Genomic DNA, 21,067 nt, shown 5'->3' with positions numbered 1-21,067 from the left:
AATCAGTAGCAAGATATAAGCTAAGCAAAGGTAAATGACGTCACTCGATGATGTTAAAATCCTAACACAAACGTGTAAATTAAAATACAGAAAATTTCTGTTCTTATTCAGCATATGGGAAGTCTGATTAAAATTCTCTTAAAAGCCTAATTTAACTTCTTTAAGTTTTTTTCAATTCAATAAAAATCTTTTTTTTACTTTGTGATACGCATTCAACAGCTGAAATGGCGAAATTTATATTTCCACTTAAAATTTTGACGTTCTTTAACAAAATGGTTATTTTCAACAACATAATTCTTGCTATTTATTTGGAATATTTCTCTAATATTTCTCATAAATCAAGAGTTAATCAACTATTAAATTTTACGTTTTGGTGCTTGTTGTAACTGAAGCATTTCGTTTCTGTCACAAAACTCTAATATTTCACAATAATATTGAAATACAGTAGAGACCCGCAAACTGGACATAATGTGGACTGAAAGACTGCCGATTTTCGGAAAAGTCGAGCTTTACAGAATAAGGGGTGGTTTTTCAGAACCCTTAGTATTAACTCTAGACATTTGTATCACAATATTGGACACGGAAAAGTACAGCATACAATTAAATTAATGTTGATTTTTCTTATGTTAGGGTCTAGAACAATAGGAGTCATAAAAGAACAAATACCCTAAGATAATTGAATAAAAATACTTATAAGGTATTTCTCCCGCCTTCTTAGCATGCCTTCGTGGTGTGGTGGTCTGCACGCTGGACGCGTATTCCAAAGGTCCGCGGTTCGACGAAGACGTTGCTCATTTTTCATCTTGCCTGCTTCCAAATATACCTAATGTCTTTCCAAGGGCACCCGAACTAAAAGAGTGGTGGATAACGATTCTGCACACCCAGGATTTGGCCACTGGGTCCCCTAAAAACCCCAGTGGCATTTTGAAAAGGGGAGCATATAAGGTAATTCTTCCGCCTTCTTGACATGCCTTCGTCGTGTGGTGGTCTGCACTCCAGAAGTCCGATTCCCGGCGAAGGCGTTGCTAATTTTTCATTTCCTCTGCTTCCAAGCCCACACCAGCGGCCGAGCGGTAAAAGTCGCTGAACACTGGTAGTTCGGTCCGAGGTTCGAATCCCGCGAACGGGCTGGCTGCATGGGTGTTTTCGTGGTTTTCCCCATGTGTAACGAATATACGAGCCAGTTTCCCTTAGAAAAACCTCCACGAAGGCATCCCTCCCCTTAGGCAGATAGCCCTAGTGTGCTTTTCCATAATTAAATACACCAAGCACCAAACACCTCTGCTTCCAAAAAATCCTAATGTCTCTACAAACTTACATACAAAAATAAAGAACAATTATTGGTAGTTCTTGGTTGAAAAATATCGTGTGATGATAGATTGTCTCTTAAACTTATTCCGTCGTCCTGTAGCTTCATCCCGTAAGCGACGGAAGAACAGAATGTCCATACCAGATGCATCTTGCCCCTCCATATAACGGAGCAATCCTTCAGCGGCCTTCAGTCCTTAACTATGGGTCATTATTTTAGCCTTGCCATTTTAGCTTTGTTTAGAAGGAAACAGCGTTGGCAGTATTACAACACTCCTTGAAATTTTTTAGGAAGTTCGAAGAATTAATGGCACAATGCAAAATTTACAGAAAAAGGAACACTCAGATGTTTGCATAGAACAGAAAAGACATACGCATAAATAATAATTATATGTATCTACTGTATGTAATCTTTGCTTTGTTTGGCCTAGAGATATCTTTAAAAAGTTCCTAAAATGTTGTTGAGTTACACGGAATGTCGAGATATCGGTAGTCGAGTTTGCGGGATACTACTGTACTAAAAGTAAACAAATAAACGTCTGAAAAATTAACTTTACACTACATAATTCCTTTCTATGAAATGTTCTTACCTTTAGGTGGGTTTATATGGATTCCTGAACGATATAAATTCTCTTCATGCCACCAGTCTCTATTTCGACGAACGGTACGCACCGACATGACGAACACGAGACACAAAAAAATACTTAATAGAACTCGCTTCCTGAGAAGTCCTTCTTGCCTCCTGTATAGTTGGTCCAAGCCTATTGCCACAAGGAGGCAGAACCCCATACTGGGTATGTACAGTACACGCTCTGCAACCACAAAGCCAACATAGAAGAAAAGGTTCGTGGCCGGCACGAAGGGGAAGGCCAGTAGACTTGTGGCCATTATCACAGCGTCTGTGTTGTGGTGCAGAGAATTGAAATAGTGGCAGTCCGCACTACTGGCTGCCGTGTGGCACAGGTGAGAAGAACCACCATTTGCACTATTAGTAAAGCTGGTACCATTCATCGCTCTATGATGTCCATTGGAGTAATTGTTATTGTTGTTATTATTATTGATAGCACTAGTAAAATGCTTGCTGTTGCTAGAGTTGCTCTTGTTGTTATAGTGTTTCCCCAGTTGAAGTCTGTGATTCCAACTACAGCACGAGGAAGAGCAACTGCATGAGCCAGAGCTGCCGGACAAGGCACTGGGCTTTTGCAACGACAGGGACCGAGAAAGATATACTAAGAAGTGGACACTAGCCCCATAAAAGCAGGCACTAAGAATGTTTCTGGGATCCAAGGGACTGGTCAAAAGTGGTATGGATTCCATCGACCAATCAAAACTCAACCAGCGAGGGCACAGTAGCAGCCAGAAGTTGAAAGCGGGAAGGTAGAGAAATGTGAGAGTTCTGGTAAGAAACGAATCACTGTCAGAAGCAGGATTGTCAGCTGGCGCAAAGTCAGGAGGCTTGCTGCCCATAAGGTGGAAGCGCATGGCTAGTAGAATGACTGCTGTTCCTCCTAAATGCAGTAATCCTTCTCTGAGGGGCCGATATTTCTTCTGAAAACAAATCAGAAACATTATACAAACAGACAAAAAAATACAATATTAACTACAATAAGATGAAATTACTATAAAAGGAAACATTCTGAAATTAGTTAATAATAAAGAACGAGAAAAAACACATTGACAGGACATGAGTTAAAGAAGCTTATTTAAAAGAAAGGACAATAAAAAGTTTTAATATTTATGCCATAACTTTTTTTTTCCCTTTCTTGTCGTAATTTTACTTTAGAAATATATTTGAAACCTGCTTTTCTATACTCAAGATGCTAGTCTGGACACTTCGCAAATATATTTAAATCGATAATTTCTTCAGTGCTTTTTCTGAATTTCATCTTCCCGATTACAGAGATTAATATACTCTTTTAATTTTGTTTCAGAATTAGGAAAGGAAGTTAGTTTCATTTCAACACGCACATGGTTACCGATTTGCGATGCAAGTTCTGTATACTTGTCATGGTGTATTTGGAGGTAGGGGGGTTAATTTGCCTTTATATGATCTTCATAGTTGTTTAATTAAACTTGATTATTTTTAGCATTTTAAAAGTTATGCAAACATTTTCTTCGTTATAGTTCAATAAGCTGGAGACGAAAGAAAAATGCTACAATGAAATTAACTATTTTTATTCCTTAATGAACACAATTGATAAGAACACCACAGTGATATCATTAGTTAATGCCAATAAAAAAGACGCGCACGTGTGAGAAACGCAAAATTCCAGAACATCACAAAACACAAGAAGGCGAGAATGTTTATTTATGCTTAGTGCAGTGTAAACCAAGAAATAAGAACATAAACAGACGATCGTCATCAAAGAATGTGTTCAAAATAATGACCCAGACCGTGTTGCAGGAACAGTGCGTCATGCGTCTTCTATGCGATCTTCCATGTCGGATGCAAAACTTCCATGCGCCTGAGATGTGATGCATGTATCACGGTCCGGGGTCGTCATTTCGAACACCTTCTTTAATGACTATTGTTGTTTGTTTTTGTTCTTATTTCTTGGTTTATGCTGTACTAAACATAACAAAACATGTTTTGTCACACCTTTCATGCCCTTCCTTTTCTGTGCTTTGTGCAGTCACTGCCGCGTCACGAAAGCGCTTCCGACCATGCATTGCTATGTGATTTTCCATCGTCCAGGTGTACTCTGTCTCTACTGAAAGTTTTTAACAGATCTGTATTAAAAAAAAAAAAAAAAAAAAAAAAAAAAAAAAAAAAAAAAAAAAGTTATTTGTTGTACTACATGTATGACTAAAATAGTATAGTGAGAATAACTGTTTTCGGAAATTACTATTCTAATCATAATAGGGTAATGAAGAAAATAAATTTTTTATGATATTATACTTCGAGTTGAATTTTTAATAACTTTTCAGAAAATGTGACAGTTGTTGTTGTTGATATTCCTAATGCTCACATGTCGCACATATAGTCAGCCCAAGCACACGAAACTCCTCGTGCCAAGGAGAACCAGTTTACGCCTGTCATTGGCAACTGCCTTGAACACAGGTGGCAGTGTGATTTAGCTCAATTCCGCCTCCAATTTTGATTTTCTTCACCTACCACCAACATCTCGAGATGACTTTCGGCTCGCCGCATATTTAGAGTGCCCCCACGCCGCACGGACACTATACATTTGCAATCTCCGGGATTCAAACCTGGGCTCTTCGTCACGGCAGTCAGCGACGCTAACCACTTTACTGGTTGGGAGGCATGTGGCAGTAAGGTGGCATTAATGATATGTTTCTTAGTCAACACCATATTTTTAAAACGAAGTGTCAGAATGGTAACTATTAATCCGGGATAATCCTGAACATTGGTAAGTCTGTGTGCAAAAAAAAGGCCCTTGAAATTCATTCATTAATTTAATTTTTTACAGGAAATGTTTGCTTCCGACATTTCGTTTTCTAGTTAATAATCACATCCATTTCAGTGATATTGAAAATAAATGGATGCAGAATTCTTCTTTTGCAGCTTTTGCCGATGGCTCTTTGCAAATACTGCGAAATGTTTTCTTAAAGTGCTCTGCTTATTGGACTTTCCTATGATAGCATAGTAAATGACGTAAGTAAATTTCTCCTTCTTCCTTGCTGGAAACGAAGAAAGGCGTGTTCTCAAATGCCAAATAATTTCATGACAGATAGCATTAATTTTCTGTAAGTGGATATTAAACATCAACGGAGAAATTACCCCAAGCGTCAGAATTCTTTTCTTGCTTCCCCAGCGGGCTTCATAACCCACAATCTAACAAATATCACTTGAGCAATGGAGCATAATTGCGATGCAGCATTTAATGAGGTACGCTCCACCCACGCTTATGATGGGAGGAAGAGGTACAGACTGCATAAATAATCAGCGATCGAAGAAAAGAGAGGTCCAATTTCCGGACGGAAAAGTCCATTAGAGACTCTTAATTTAATGGAAATCGGGATCACTATTAATGGATGTCGTGTTCCTGATGCGTACTTCTGTGGCAAAAGTTAAAGGATGAGATGTTCATACGATTGCCATGGAAACAACACAAACTAAAGAGCAAATATCTTTACAGTTAGTAATAGGATGAAAGCTTTATGGACTGATGATGAGAGATCATGTAATCAGTAAAAATACTAATACATAGAATTTGAGAATAGTAACTCAGTTGACGATTATTCTGTTTCATGTATGACAACAATGGTGGGTGAATAACTGTTATTGTGAGGATACTTTAACTTGAATGTTGTTGATTAGTAATCTTAAAACTTGATTATTGATGTTAATTAAGAAGTTTATTTCATATTAATTTTCAAACCTTTAAAGGAATATTGAATTTTTAATTAACCCATTAACTGATATAATCCCCATTTGGGGATTTCTCTTAGCAGCGGAAATTTGGTAAATTAATTAGGTTGGCAACAATTCTTCCTTTTAGCTCAAATGGCGTTAGCCCACAAGAGCTATTAACTTCATTTTGGCACTTTGCGTCGATTCACTATAAACAGCGAATCACTTTTTAAAGTGTTGCCACCAAATACTAGAGGCCTGTATTATATTTAAAGAAATTATATAAGGAAACATGTGCATAATGTATATACGTTTCTCATATTGTGATAAAACAACGGTACCTACGTCCATCAAATTTTGAAGAACGTACGTCTCCACCCCAATATGGGCATCTGAAAGCCAAAATTTGGAATTTGCTTTATTATCAATTTCATATTTTGTAAAGCATTTATGAGTTTTTGATTAAGAAACTCGACGACTTCAAAGCGAGCAATGGCAACATTTTACAACAATTTTATGATTGTGTATCGGAAATTCTAAAGAAATGCTCTTTTAAATATTTTGCGATATTGCTATTGAATTGAATTTTATGGTTTAAGTGTGAAGAGAATGATATTTAATATGTAAGAGACTAAACGGTAAAAAGCACCTCCTTTGGGCATAATATAAAATCTGAAAACTTTCACTTTTTTTTTTTTTTTTTTTTTTTTTTTTAGTCCAAAGGGATTTGAATCCCGAAGGGCTATTAGTTTCGTTTTGGCATTTTGCGTCGGACTCATAAATGTCGGTTCACTTTTCAAACTGTTGCCACAAAATGTTAGAGTCCTGCATTATATTTGAAGAAATTAAATAATGAAAAATCTGCATAAATGTATGTATATTTCTCGTGTATTGTGATAAAACAACGGTACATAGAGTCATCGAATTTTGAATAACGTAACCCTCCAACGAATAAGAGCATGTGGAAGACCAAATTCGAAATTTGAAATTTGTTTTATGATCGATTTCCTATTTTTTAAAACTTTGACGAATTTTTGATTAACAAACTCAAGGATTTCAAAGCGAGCAATGGCAACGTTGTGCAGAAAAAACATTTTTATCTCCAGCGCGTGAGTCTCTGTATCGGAAATTCTAAAGATATGCTCGTTTTAAAACTATTTTGCGATATTGCTGTTGTACTGGATCTTATGGTTTAAGTGCGAGGAACATGATATTTAATAAAGAAAGGTAACACACAAAATGTTAAAAAACGCCCCTTTGGACGTAATTTAAAATCTGAAACATTTCAGATTTTTTTTTCATTGTTGTTTAAACATTTCTCAAGCTTTTGCATGAGTTGTTGAGTAGTAGCTGTTGTTAAATGAGTGAACTGGAGAGTATTAAGAAGCAAAATTTTTCTGAGTTTCAAGATTTCCACATTTTTAAAACGTTCGTATGTCATACTATTACGTACATTTACTATGTATATAACTTTCAACTCCTATGTACTGTATGTATCCATTTTGACCGCTTTCAAATGCAATTTAACGATGTTTTTGCGTGACATCTGTACGTAAGGACAGAATAAAAGACTCTTTTCCTCCAAAAAAATTATGAAACTGCTTTAAAATGAATTCTGAAGAGAATATTTCGTGGCGTCTGTACGAACGTATGTATGTACGTACGTACGTATCTCGCATAACTCAAAAACGAGTAGCCTCAGAACGTTGAAATTTTGTATATAGGACTACTATAACATATAGATTTGCACCTCGTATTTTGGTTGCTATCGGCCGCGCCAAACGTATATAAATATATTTATATATATATATCCACTCTGTTACCCGGTTCATTGATCTCAGGTTCTTTACTCTTATATGTTTGTAAATTGTACATTTTTTGCTTTAAAAATGATTGAATTATGTTGTTCTTATCTTCCGGTTAAGGTTTTTATGCCTTTAGTAAATCTGTATTCAATATTTTTAGAATTATCAACAATTTTATAGTTGTTTAAGTGCCGCTAAGCCTAATAATTTTTTTGATGGTGGCCATTACCTTTTTACATTTGAAACAGCAGAGTAGTGGATTTGTTGCCAATTTAGAGAAACGTAGCTTCGCAACAACAAAGATAACGCCTTCATTTATTATTGCGAATTAAATCATGCTTAATCCTTTCTGGAATTTTTTCGAGGAAATAAGTGTGTAGGGTTTATATTTATTTTAACTAACATTTATTTTAAGTTTAAACTACCTTTCCTGTCAAGCCTTACTTTTCCCCTGGAATTGCCAATGCCAGAGTATGTAAATTTTAGTAGAACGCGCAAGGATTCAAATTATCAGCGGAAGTATTCTGATTTAAATAGAAAGGAAACGAGTTCGAGGTGTGATATTCTTACTTCACGAGCGCGGAGGTAGTTGGCCAGAAATTGAAGAACCCCGCGTTTCGGCCTGTGTGCTTGCCTGGAAGTAGTGTTAATCGTTCAAGTGATCTTCAAGTTTGCTGAATTAGCAGCGGTATTGTAAAACGCGGTGAGTTAGTTACTTTTAGAGAGCCTCGTAGTTAGAGTCTTGTCTTTAGCTTCTTTTCAGGTTATTATTTTTATTTGACCGCCGAGTTGGCGCAGTTTGTGAGCGTCAAGAACACGCACTTGTAATTTATTACGTTGAATAAAAAGGGACTTAAACCCTTAACAAGACTCTATCTTTTATCCAGTTTTCACAGTCACCTCTTGGTTGCGTGCAAGTTGGAGGCGCGCAACGCTACAAGTGTTTAAGATTTACATTAATTTTTAATCAGATACTTTATGTATTTTTGCCTTGTCGCGAAGTGCTAACTGAATTAATTGAATAAGAAATACTCATTCGTCTGTGAAAAACTGTTTCTTTTTTGTTTTGTTTGCTTAATTTTTTTTATACATCGTTCTAGCTTCATTATGGTATTTGAATAGAACATGTGGCAACGATTAGATAATTCTTTAAATGATATAAATTTTGTGCATTCTGGGTTATAATATGAACGAAATATAATACTGTTAAGTGAACCTAGCGCCAGAGTGTCGCTATGGTAAACAAATAGAGTGAATTTTAAAGAATAAATTTATTCTATTAGGATTTATGCGCTGTCGGCGAAGTAGATTTAATTCAATCCAATAAGTTTAAACGAAATGCAACAAAAATTGCGTATAATTTAATATTCCGTACAAGGAAGTCATGTGGTGTACACATCAGATTTTTTAACTTTATGCTCATGTCTGTAAAACAAAGACTGATATTATAATAAATTTCAGTTGTGTATTTTACTTTTCAGTGCTTATCTAATTTCATTAACTTTTACATCAAAATTAATAGCTCTCTAGGAGGCGGTTAAGAGGTTTGATGTGCGGTAAAAACATATTTAAGTTGTTTTAAGTTTATAATGTTTTTTGTTAAAAAAAATGCAAGTCAAATTAACAGAAATATTTTTTAGTATAATACAAAGCAGTTAACATATTTATTTTAAACCCAACTTATTGCTCAATAAAATATTTAGTATCTAATTATTTTTGAACTCATTTCATTTTAAACTATTTTATTGTTATGAATACTTTGATCTCAGCAACTACACTCAGGTAATTTTTGTTACTTAGTCTATTACAAATTTAGCTTTTGAATCAAGCTCAATCCTGATTGAAATTTTTGAAGTTGAGTGTTTAAGAATATCTTGAAATTTTTCACTATAGCTTTTTTAGTTCATTTTTAATGCTCGGGATATTGTTTATTCAATAATACCTCGTTCAAAAATAAATAGCTAACAGAAATGTGTATTCTTCATTAATGATTTAGCACTAAAAAAATTTTAAAATTTCAATTAAAAATTAAGAAAGCTTCTTCTTGAAATACATCAGGTATTTTACATATTATTTTCTTCATACAATGGTAGAATTTCTCCATAATACCGTATTTATCCGCGTAATAGTCGCACCCCCGTTTTGAAGCAGAAAAAATCGTCAAAAGTGAAAAGTATTGTGTAGTAGATTTTCCCCGCATAATAGTCGCATCTAAACTTTCACAATGTTGGCATAAAACGTGCGACTATTACGCGAATAAATACAGTATGGCGGCGTTATTAACATAAAATTATTTAGATCACTTTCGGAGTAAAATGACCAACATACTTCAAAGTATTGTTAAAAATCAACTGCCAAAAGTATTTGTTATAGTTTAGATTTGCGTATTTAAAGATAGTGAACATACCGGAAATTACCAACTGCATAGAATACAAGGACAGAATAGCAAATGCGTTGTCTTATAGATTCATTTTGTCATGGGAGAAAAAAACATAATTTAGAGGTTGACAACAGCGCAAAACTTATTATTTTACTCAATATACGGAAAAAATATATTTTAACTTTATTTATTTTACAAATGCCAAACATCAGCGCTTAAGCCATTAGTTCACGGGCTCTCCAGTACTTTTTAACAATGTCCTCATACCGAGAAAGTGCAATTCATCATCAAAAAGAAGGCAAGAGACACCGGCAAAACTGTAGAAAATTTAGCACTATCCAGGGTACACGACGAGGAGGCCTTTTATACTTTAAATTTGAATTTGAAATTTTAAGACCGGTGGCTTTAGAGACAACTTTGCTCTGCATGAACTTCAGAATGAACAGGTGTGCACAGGGAAGAACGTTAGTGAATATAAAAGCCACATGCTGTGTTTTTATTTTGCTGGAATGGAAATTGACAACGTGAGAATAAAACTTAAACCGATGAATTCGGTTTAGAAAGCAGAACTACATGCATTGACAGAGGCTTTGAACTGGATTAATAAAAAATTAACAGTTCCATGTTTTATAAATATTTATACTGATGCAATATCTGCGCTTCAGGCACTCGCCTAACCAGATCGTAAAAATCAACTAAGTAATGAAATAAAAGAGTTGTTTAAAAAGGCTGCAAGAAAACAAAATAGTTAAATTACATTGGGTGAAAGCACACAGTGGAATTGTCGGAAATGAAAGAGCGGACACCCTTGCTAAAATGGCGGGTCTTAGGGGTGGAACCGATAATTTCGATATCCAAGATTCAAGAAAAAAGACCATTACTGAAATGGAAAACTGGATTTATACAGAATGGAATTTTTGCTGGGAGTCGTCTAATAAGAAAAAAGAGTTAAAAATATAAAATTAAACAAGAAGATGAATATTATAAATAATGTTGATATAAATCAGGTACTGACTAATCATGGGCATCTCCCGGCTTATTTTAACCGGTTCCATCTACAGAATAACGATAAAGGCTTAATTTGTGATAAGTTTGGGGACGCCAGGTACTTCGTCGATGAATGTACGCTTACTCGGAGTGCAAGAGAGAAATAGAGAAAGAATTTTAAAGAAGATTTAAAAAAGAAATATTCAAATTTGAAAGTTTTTGCAGAGACAATATTGAAGATTCTAAATACGAACAAAGATAGAGTTGGAATTCGACACTGAGACTCCGGTTTTGGACTTAATATGTTTTTTTATTTAAAGAAAAGTTTGCTTATTTAAATTCTTTAAAAGTGTTATTTTATTTCTAATCGCAATAGCATGTGTTCTCTTATACTTTTATTTGTTTAAAATACGTATCGGTGAGAAATTTAACAATCTTTAAAGTAAAAAATGAATTCATTCTTTAAAATTTTTTTGTACTAATCGTGTATTATAATTGCTGAATATTAAAAAAAAAATACTTACTTGATTTAAAATGACAATGATTTCTTTGGGATGTAACTTGTGCACAATGAAAGTATCGTACACAGCACAAAGTACGAGAACAGTGACTCCGTGCTCTTTGGTGAGCATAGACGCAGCTGCTAGTATAAGACAAATATACAAGTACCCCTTTTTGTCTCTGTATTTACAGTATCTCATGTAAGACATCAGCGACAACAGGAAAAATAAACAGGCTCCCACATCAGCCCGTCCAACAACTCCTGCAACCGCTTCAGTGTGAATAGGATGAGCAGCGAAGAGTAGACCAGCAACCAGAGTCGGCAAGAGGCTGCGACAAAACACAGCAGCAGCAAATTGTGTAAACAGAGCAGACACTATAGCATGAAGAAGGATATTGAAGAAGTGGTAACCACAAGGGTCGAAACCCCCAAGGGCGTAATTTAGGCGGAACGTAAGTACACACAGGGGGCGATAAGACTTATGAGATCCGCTGTGGGTTAGTGGAGTTCCCCAGAAGTCATTGTAGAATAGCTGGCCAATTGGAGTGCTCGGCAGCAAGTCCTGATTCGTCTTGATGGCACGACTGAAAGAAAAGAAAATATCACCGTTAAGTATCAATGGAAAACGTTTTAAATTATTTACTGCACAGTAACGTTTAAAAACCTGTGATAAATATGATTTAATGGAAATAAATTTCCTATGTGTAGAAAGATAAATTCTTAAGTTTCATTGTTCATGTATTATTTAATATTCACTAATTAACATGAGATTATGAGTGCAAAATAGGAAAATGATCCAGCAGAATTTTATGCCATTTTCCCATAAAATTTTGATTCACGCTAAGAATCATACATTATTATAAATGCTTTTCATTTAAATTCATAGTTAATCTGAGTTCTAATGAGACACATTAACGTTTTACCTGCTAAAATATAACATACAAAACAAATGAATAAACTTGAAAAATACAGTGGTCCAAAATGAAACTAATATTTCTGGATGAGATTTAGATTACCTTGGATAATGTCCTCCTTAACAGGCCCAAACTGAATTTTGTTAAATTGGTGGTAACATTATCTTCGATAAATCTTACTTTGATAATAACACTCAGCATCAGCAAAAAAGGTATAATAAAATTTAATAGTGCATAACATCAGGAACGTTTCTTTTATGCATTTTGTAAAGCATAACGCTACTGTCACAAATTACAAACAAAATCACTTAAAAATTTGATTTAAAAAATTTATAAAAATAATTTTAAAAAAATTAAAATTTAAAATAATTATCTATTAAAAATTACCAGCCATTTAAATTACATATCAAGCTTACCTAAAATATTACATTTCAAGAGTGGAACAAACCTAAGTGTTCGTACTATTTAATAATTATATATATAATAAGACACTTTAATATAGGGTACAGTCATTAACTCAACACAACATGCCATCGATCGTTTGGAAGTGAAAAGAAATATTATAATTCATGCAATATAGTGATAATAGAATTCGAAAACTTTGAATCAATTTCAAACTAAGAACAGATTATCGATATTTTCTAAGTTACTCATGCAGAAAGAAAACTGTTCCCATTCATTCATTTTCAGATACAAATATGTTCACTGTGTTTTACTTTACAAGATCGCTGTTATGAAGCCCAATGCAATGGTATTATAATTTTATTACTAAAAGTTTTCTGAATTTAACGATGAAAATTTCTTTAAAACTGTTTGAGAATAGGGCAATCTAAAACGTATTGCTACAGAACGCAATGCAGTAAACTATGATAACTAAATGATAATAACTGCGCTTTAAATGTCACATTCGACTAATGTCATATTACGTCAGTCTGCTGACGTCATATTACGTCATTGATACTTAGAAATTGCCTAACTGAAGTGACGAAGGGAATGCTGAAGCGTATATTTCCAAATCCAGCTCTTAGTATAATATTCATATCTCAAATTATCAAGTAGGCCAGTGGTCCCAAACTGCCGCATGCGACTCCCAAAGCAATTTTACACGGCCCGCGAAAGCATTTCGATAATGCATTTGTTGCAGATACGGTGTCTCAAAGATTTCAAAGATTATTATTTTTATTTATACATTTTGATAAATATTTAGTAATTCAAAATTTAAAATTTGTTCAGCCTTTATTTTGTTCATAAATAAGTGCCATATAGTTAAAAATAAAATAAAAAGAACTTCCGAGTTGTCAGCTGTATTTAAATCGTATATTCGACCCACGTGCAATTTGAGCTTGAAAGCACTGAGGTAGGCGATATAATGCTATGCATTCCACAAGAGAAGAAGAGGAAGAATGGCCTTGTTTGTTTACATTAGCTGCACATAAATCATGTGATGACTGAGGTCATCGGAATGTATCTATCTCATTAATTAAGTCAACTGAAATAAAATGAGTGAACAGCAAAATCATCGCTTTGATCATGAAAACAAACTTTCAATATTATATTTCAAAAAATTCTGATGTGGAAGCCACATGACTTCTTTGTATAGTCTATTAAATTATACACGTTTTTGTTGCATTTCATTTAAACTCATTTCCTCGAATTTCATTACACATATATTTCTCACTCAATTAATTCAGTTCTCTCTTTGCAGCAAAGCAAAAATGTATAAAACTCAAAACATCCTTATTAAAATTTGTAAAATACAGAAAAACATAAACCGACAGATACAGTTAAAAAAAAACAATTTTTACAGTTAAAGTTAGAGTTTCTACGCAAAAACAAGCCATTCGGGCAGCGTGCAAAAAGGCAGATTTTCCGGTGTACAAAACCGAAAGATTATTTTTTTATTCGGCTCGGCAAAAAGACACTTAACGTGCAGAAACCGTCTTAATTCAAGATTCTACTAAGTTTCAAATGCAAACAAATGGCGGTTTATTAGGCTTAAATCGCCACTTAAACTTTTAAACTCTTAATAATTCTACAACGATTGCATGCAGATTAACTAAAAGCATAAAAACCTCAACCGGAACATAAAAACCACATAATTCAATCACTTTCAAAGCAAAAAAATGCACAATTTACTAATATATAAGAATAAAAAACTAAGCTCACCGAACCAGGTGGAAATATATATATATATACTTCCACTCTGTTGCTCCAATCATATGTGTATAAAAATATATGATCGGTGCAATTGATTGCAACGAAAAAGGGGAGGTGCACAGTTACATGTTATAACCAGTCTCATATACAAAATTTCAACGTTCTACGGCTATTCGTTCTTGAGTCATGTGAGATACATACGTGCGTATGTACGTACACACGTCAAGAAAAATAAATCTCTTCTGAACCCATTTTAAATCCAATTTACAGTTCTTTTTTGGCAAAAACAATCCTTTATTCTGTACGTACGTACAGATGTCACGCAAAAACACCGTTCAAATAATTTAATGAATATAATATGATAAAAATATGATAATAATATGATACCCGAAATTTTCGCCATTACATACTTCCTTTACTTCGTACAAGTAAGTAATAAAATGCATGCATTTAAATGAAAAACATAATATTTAGTTTTTACGTAATTTTAACGAATTCACAAGCATTTTTGAAGTAATTAACACATTTCGAATTCGAGTGGAATGCAAGGTTTCAGAACATCATATACGAAGACGTATTTTTAACAATGCATTTAAATGAAAAACATAATATTTAGTTTTTACGTAATTTTAACGAATTCACAAGCATTTTTGAAGTAATTAACACATTTCGAATTCGAGTGGAATGCAAGGTTTCAGAACATCATATACGAAGACGTATTTTTAACAATGCATTTAAATGAAAAACATAATATTTAATTTTTACGTAATTTTAACGAATTCACAAGCATTTTTGAAGTAATTAACACATTTCGAATTCGAGTGGAATGCAAGGTTTCAGAACATCATATACGAAGACGTATTTTTAACAGACAATATGCCCTTGCAAAAATAATTTAACAATTGACTGGAAACTTGGAATCATTTTATATTTCTGTCAAAGTTTCGCATTTAAGTAAAACAAATCAATACTACCTTCCTTTTTTTTCCTTTCCTTATTTATGGCTAGTTGCCAAAAATCGGAGTTTTCAATTAAAGTTCTGCTTTGAAGAAGATGGCAATTATTAAATAAATAATACGCAACTAAAAAATTATTTATTGAAATATGATGTCATAAAATGTCATTGAATGATAGAAGAATGAAAATGAGAAACAAAGAAATATTTCCTTTTATTAAAATGTTATCCAATGCATTTAAAACCTCTTAAAATATTTTGGAGAGATATATACAAACAATAAGAAAATAAAATGCTTTATATCTACGACAATAAAGGAATAAAACAATATGAAACAATATATTTTAGATACAAAATGTCTTAAATAGAAATAGGTAAAATTGAATTCTCTTGTAGTAGTATATATCGTATAAATAAGTACTTCTAAAATAGCATCTGCCAGGCATGATAGGAATAACATGTAAAGTTAAAACTCCATTTCAGTTGCCACAAAATCGTAAGAGAAACCGAAATTATATAAAAGTTTTCTATTTCTCTTAAAAGAAACATAAGTTTATTTTTAGTAAAACGAACTTTTCTGTAACAGAGTTTTTAAATGGCGAATAAATAAATTTTATTTCTGACACGAAGTTGCATTTCTTTCCTTTCAGTATAACATTCACTTCTCTTCGTGGCTTAAAAGCTATTCTCTCAAGAATTATTCAGAAAACCGAAACATAATTTAACCCTAGTGTATGAAATAAAAGCAGTTCCATTCATGAACTTCAGTAAATTTTAATTTACACTGCAGGATATTCTCATAAAATAATAATAACACTTTAGATATTTGAATTCAAAATTTTTTGATGAATTTACAGCATTTGCATTAAATATCGGCATAACCACATCATTCCTAAATTATGGAATTAAATGCTTTCAAATTGCATAAAATTAGTTGATTATCCTGTTTCTTTCTTATTTCAGATATTTACTATATAACTTTTTAATCTATTCCTTCTGTAGAAAACATTGTTGATATTACCTTGTATCATATGATTTAATATAACCTGACAATAAAAAAATACTGCATCTAGTAAAAAAAAAAACTATTAAACTCTTACTTTCACTGCTAATCTATTCCCGAACTAGCTTACTTTTATAATTTTATTAGTAGTTGTAATAATTATTATTATTTGTAAAAACAAATTTTGATTCTGAAAAGCAAATTTAAGAAAAGTTCATCTTCAAGCCAATAAATGCATCACAAATTTGAACTAGCAAACATAGAGTTCATTTCATTAAAATATTAAATATGTTCAGTATTTTATTTTTATCAACGAATTGCTTATTGAGCAAATGGCAACATTGAATTACGAAATGCGAAAGATATTCATACTCGTGTGTAGTATTTTATGTTTTGTACGCCTTAGAGCAGCATGTGGAGCTTTTTGTAGACATATTTTCATTAGATCCCTTTAAATCTTACATGTTAATGGTGTTAATGAGTCTTGATAACGGTAGAAAGAGACACATAGAAAGGAAATATAAAGTAAAACTGTATCTAAATAATTACCCAAGGTCCATGCGAACAAATTATAATTCTAAAATTGTTCATAATTTGTCAATTTATTCTCAACTACCACCAATACACATGATGCTATCAAAATTTAATCATACATAAGTATGTTCCAAAATTGGATAAATCAAATATTCGTGTCACAAAAATTTTCTATTATTGAAAAGAGCAACAAAAAGAAGGTCCATACAAAAACTCACTACTTTCAATTAATCATAATATCCAGTTCAATTCAAATACATATACAAACACAATACAAAGCTGGATAGCAAAGAAATCCAAAGAGAGATAATGGTTCTGAACATTATTTACATTACGTTATGGAGAGGAACATATAACTGAATAGTACAAACATAACAACCCTGAATGGAATTTACATAAGCTTAATGGTGTTTACGTCTCGTTCGTTACATGTGTTACTGATACTTTAGCTATTATTAGTTCAAAAATTAAAGCAAACAAAAAACAATAACAAAAACAAAAACAACAAAAAAAAAAATATATATATATAAAGCTTTCAGATTTTACATTACCCCCAAAGGAGCATTTTTAAACGTTTTGCGCGTTACTTTTATTTATTAAATATCCTGTTCTCACTTTAACCACATGAAATTCAATTCAACAGCAATATTATAAAATGTTTAAAAACATTGTCATTATTGCCATTGCTCGCTTTGAAATCGTTGAGTTTGTTAATCAAAAATTCCTTAAAATTTTACATAATATGAAGTAAACAATAAAACAAATTCCAAATTTCAAATTCGGGCTTTCAGATGCCCATCTTCGGGTGGAGGACTCCGTTATTCAAAATTCGATCGCTCCCTAGCTACCGTCGTTTTTTCACAATGCGAGAAAAATACATACATTCATGCAGATTCTTCATTATTTAGCTTCTTTAAATATAATACAAGACGATAATATTTAATGGCAACAATTTGAAAAGTGATTCAGTGGTTTTAGTGATACAAAGCAAAATACCGTTTTGAGACTTACAGCCCTTCTGGGATAACGCTATTTTGGGCTAATAAGAAGAAATCCTTCATTTTACTTTTTGACATCGAAATGATAAAATATAATTATAAAATAAATATGTTTTCAAAATAAAATTCAAATTTAATTTGTCTTAGTTAAGTTTTCGATTTCTTTGCAACATTTGGTTTATTTTTGGAATAAACAAGATTCATTTGTTTATTTCTTGCTTTCAAAATCACAATTTGCTCCAAAAGAATGACCCCCTTAAAGAAAAAGTCTTTAACAAAAAGATAAACAAACAAGAAAAAAAGCAAATGCATGCTGATTTTATTCAAATTATGAATACGATCTTTTATTCATACAAAGTTTTGTTATTCATTGTAGAAGTGTATTCCATTTTAATTTTACTAACTCTAATGCAACTTTAATTTTAGTCAATTTTTATTTATTTTACTTTTTGGAGTATTCGCAAAACTTTCAGGCCTCCCTGGAGCGCCGTTTGGAAAAAATTAATTAAAACAGTTAATAAGTTTTAGAAACTCAGAATTTATTACAAAAATGACATTTTGTGAAATAAAGCAATTTTACTGTATTTCATAAATTCTAAGATATATATAAAAAGACGTATTTTTATAAAAACGGACAAAATACACTTACACCAAATAAATAAATTTATCAAAAAACTAGAGTGAATTTTCTGATTTTTAAGAAAAAAGAAGCTAATATTAACTTGTAATTGCATTTTCAATGCCAGAGCTATAGCTAGGAGTTTTAGAGACTGAGGACAACTGAAGATCTCGCGCCTCCTCCTGCTCATTCTAAAAATTCGTAGCATCAATTCCACGGCCACTGGAAGCTGCACCCGGGGACAAATATCCCCCATGACCCCCTCTAGCTACGCCCCTGTTCAATACAGAGCTTCAGAAATTAAATAAGTATGCAAAACTATTGGCTTCTCTGTTTTAGTTACTTTTGCTTAATATCACATAGCATAAAATTTTCATTTTTTTGTGTTACTTACGATAAACGATATCCTTAGCATAACTTAAGTATTTTAACAGAAAATTTAAGTAGAAAATTTCAACTACACTTAATACACATAGGAATATATATACATATATATATACATATATATATATGTTTCATCGGAAAAACACTTAGGTCACATCCCACCTAAACCAAAACATGCATTAAATGCCAAAACGTTGTTATTTCTTTAAGCATTAGTCAATAAAGAAAATAAATGCAGTAGAAAGTGGTGATTTTTCGAAATCTTTTTATTTCCTTCCACGCGTACTCTTGTAATTAAATAAGTAGTTCATCGAAGATGCTGGCAACGATTTGTACTTCTTACGAGATATAAACTCCATAAAATATGGCGCAATCGGATCGGTGAAGATCTATTGTCGGTCATAAACATTTGCTGCCGCTCGCTTCCTACGTTAAAACGGCGATTTCCGCCATTAGCATTTAGACTACTTTGCCGCACTGGTCTCCATTTACAACACCTGCGCCATCTAGCGAGGAAAGGGCGAAAGAAAAACAGTTAGTGGATAAGATAAAGCTGGATAGGAAAGAAATGCAAAAGGGGATAATGGTTCTGAATATTATTTACATTACTTTATGAAGAGGAATGTAGAATTGAATAATACAAACATAACAATTCTGAATATAATTTACATTAGCTTATTGATGTTTACGTCTCGTACGTTGCATGTGTTACTGATACTTCAGCTATTATTAGTTCAAAAATAAAAGCAAATAAATAATAAGAAGAAAAAGAGCTTCGTTTTACTTTCTGGCATCAAAATCATAAAATCTGCTTGTAAAATAAATATGCTTTCAAAATAAAATTAAAATTTAATTCATTTTTTCTATTACTTTGTGACATTTGATTTATTTTTGGAACAAACAAAGCTCATTTGTTTATTTCTCTTTCTTTTTTGACTTTAAAAATAGAATCCACTCCAGAAAAATGAAAAAAAAAAAAAATTAACAACAAAAAATAAGTAAATGAATAAAATGAAAAAGCATGTTCTTATTCAAAACTATGCTTGCTACAGATGTGTATTACTTAAATATTTTCATTGACTCCGTTCCGCCTCTAAGTACGCTTCAAATTTGAAATAATAAAATATTTAGTTGTTCCACTCTGAATCAGGGGGTGTAGATAAACGAAACGTTAGCCTTGAATTTAAGATTGGAGAATTTGGGTGAGAATCTTAGCTTAGATTAGCGGCCGTTTTCCTACTATTCTTGCATTAGACTTTGTATAAACTGTGATTATAAATATTTTATGCATTGCTTTTTGTGTAATTTTGGCCTGAAAATTTTCATAGAGTAATCTTTAGCTTTTTTACCATCCAAACTTCGACTTCTTCCCTTAAAACAATAAATAAATATTTAAATCCCCAAAATTAAAAAATATTAAAATACTCATTTTTGGTTAGTGTTTGTTAAGTGGGAAATCAACAAAATCATCTTGAAATTGGCAAAAATAATATATTATTTCAACAACAACATTCCTACCCTAAGCAAGCTGTCGAAATCTAATTTCTCCTTCTTTTCAGCATGCCTTCGTGGTATAATTGGAAGCAAACTCGAAGGGCATTCTAGAGGCCACGGTTCGAGTCCCGGCGAGAACATTGCAATTTTTTTGAAGTCTCCTACTTCAGAAAAACCTGATGCCTCGACAAGTGGCGCCGGAACTAAAAAAGGTTCTGGACATAATTCGCCACCACCAGGATCTGGCAAGTGTATCCTCTCATCCTCAGTCGCCCTTTAAAAGAGGGAGTATATAAAGTAATTTCCCTTCCATTCTGCATGCCTTCGTTGCGTAATTGGAAACATATTCAACGTGTATTCGATAGATCCAGGGTTGGAATACCGGCGAGCGCACTGCATATTGTTCACGTCCCTTGCTTCAAAAAACCTAATGTCTCTACAATCAAATACAATAAATGGCCAAAAAAAAAAATCCAAAAGCTCTCAGATTTTATATTACTTCCAAAGGGGCGTTTTTTTCACAGGGATTTAAAACGGGATTTGAAAAGTGATACATAGATTCAAAGTCACACTATAAAGTATTTCTCCCGTCACCTTAGTGTGCTTTTGTGGTGTAGTGGTCTGCATGCTGGGCGCATATTTCAGAGGTCAGTGGTTCTATTCCCGGCGGAAGGCGTTGCTCATTTTTCACTTTCCAAAAAAGGATCTAATG

At 32.9% G+C, this 21,067-nt stretch overlaps 1 protein-coding gene across 2 annotated transcripts in view; it reads right to left on the bottom strand.

Moving 5' to 3' along the window:
* The window catches only part of Tmtc2 (Transmembrane O-mannosyltransferase targeting cadherins 2), a 635,056-nt gene that overhangs the window by 64,969 nt on the left and 549,020 nt on the right, over positions 1-21,067 (bottom strand). For both annotated transcript variants that reach the window (XM_085817680.1, XM_085817679.1), the window contains 2 exons: positions 11,320-11,881; positions 1,899-2,856 (listed from right to left, as the gene is read on the bottom strand). In XM_085817680.1, coding sequence (XP_085673806.1) covers positions 1,899-2,856; positions 11,320-11,881 — 1,520 coding nt within the window. The remainder of the gene's footprint in view (positions 1-1,898; positions 2,857-11,319; positions 11,882-21,067) is intronic.

Source organism: Stegodyphus dumicola, chromosome 5 (genome assembly GCF_044657685.1).
Source record: "Stegodyphus dumicola isolate Sdum_Otavi_A_Nest chromosome 5, ASM4465768v1".
NCBI classification, from domain to species: Eukaryota; Metazoa; Arthropoda; class Arachnida; order Araneae; family Eresidae; genus Stegodyphus; species Stegodyphus dumicola.
This window is presented reverse-complemented; position numbering and strand designations above follow the sequence as displayed.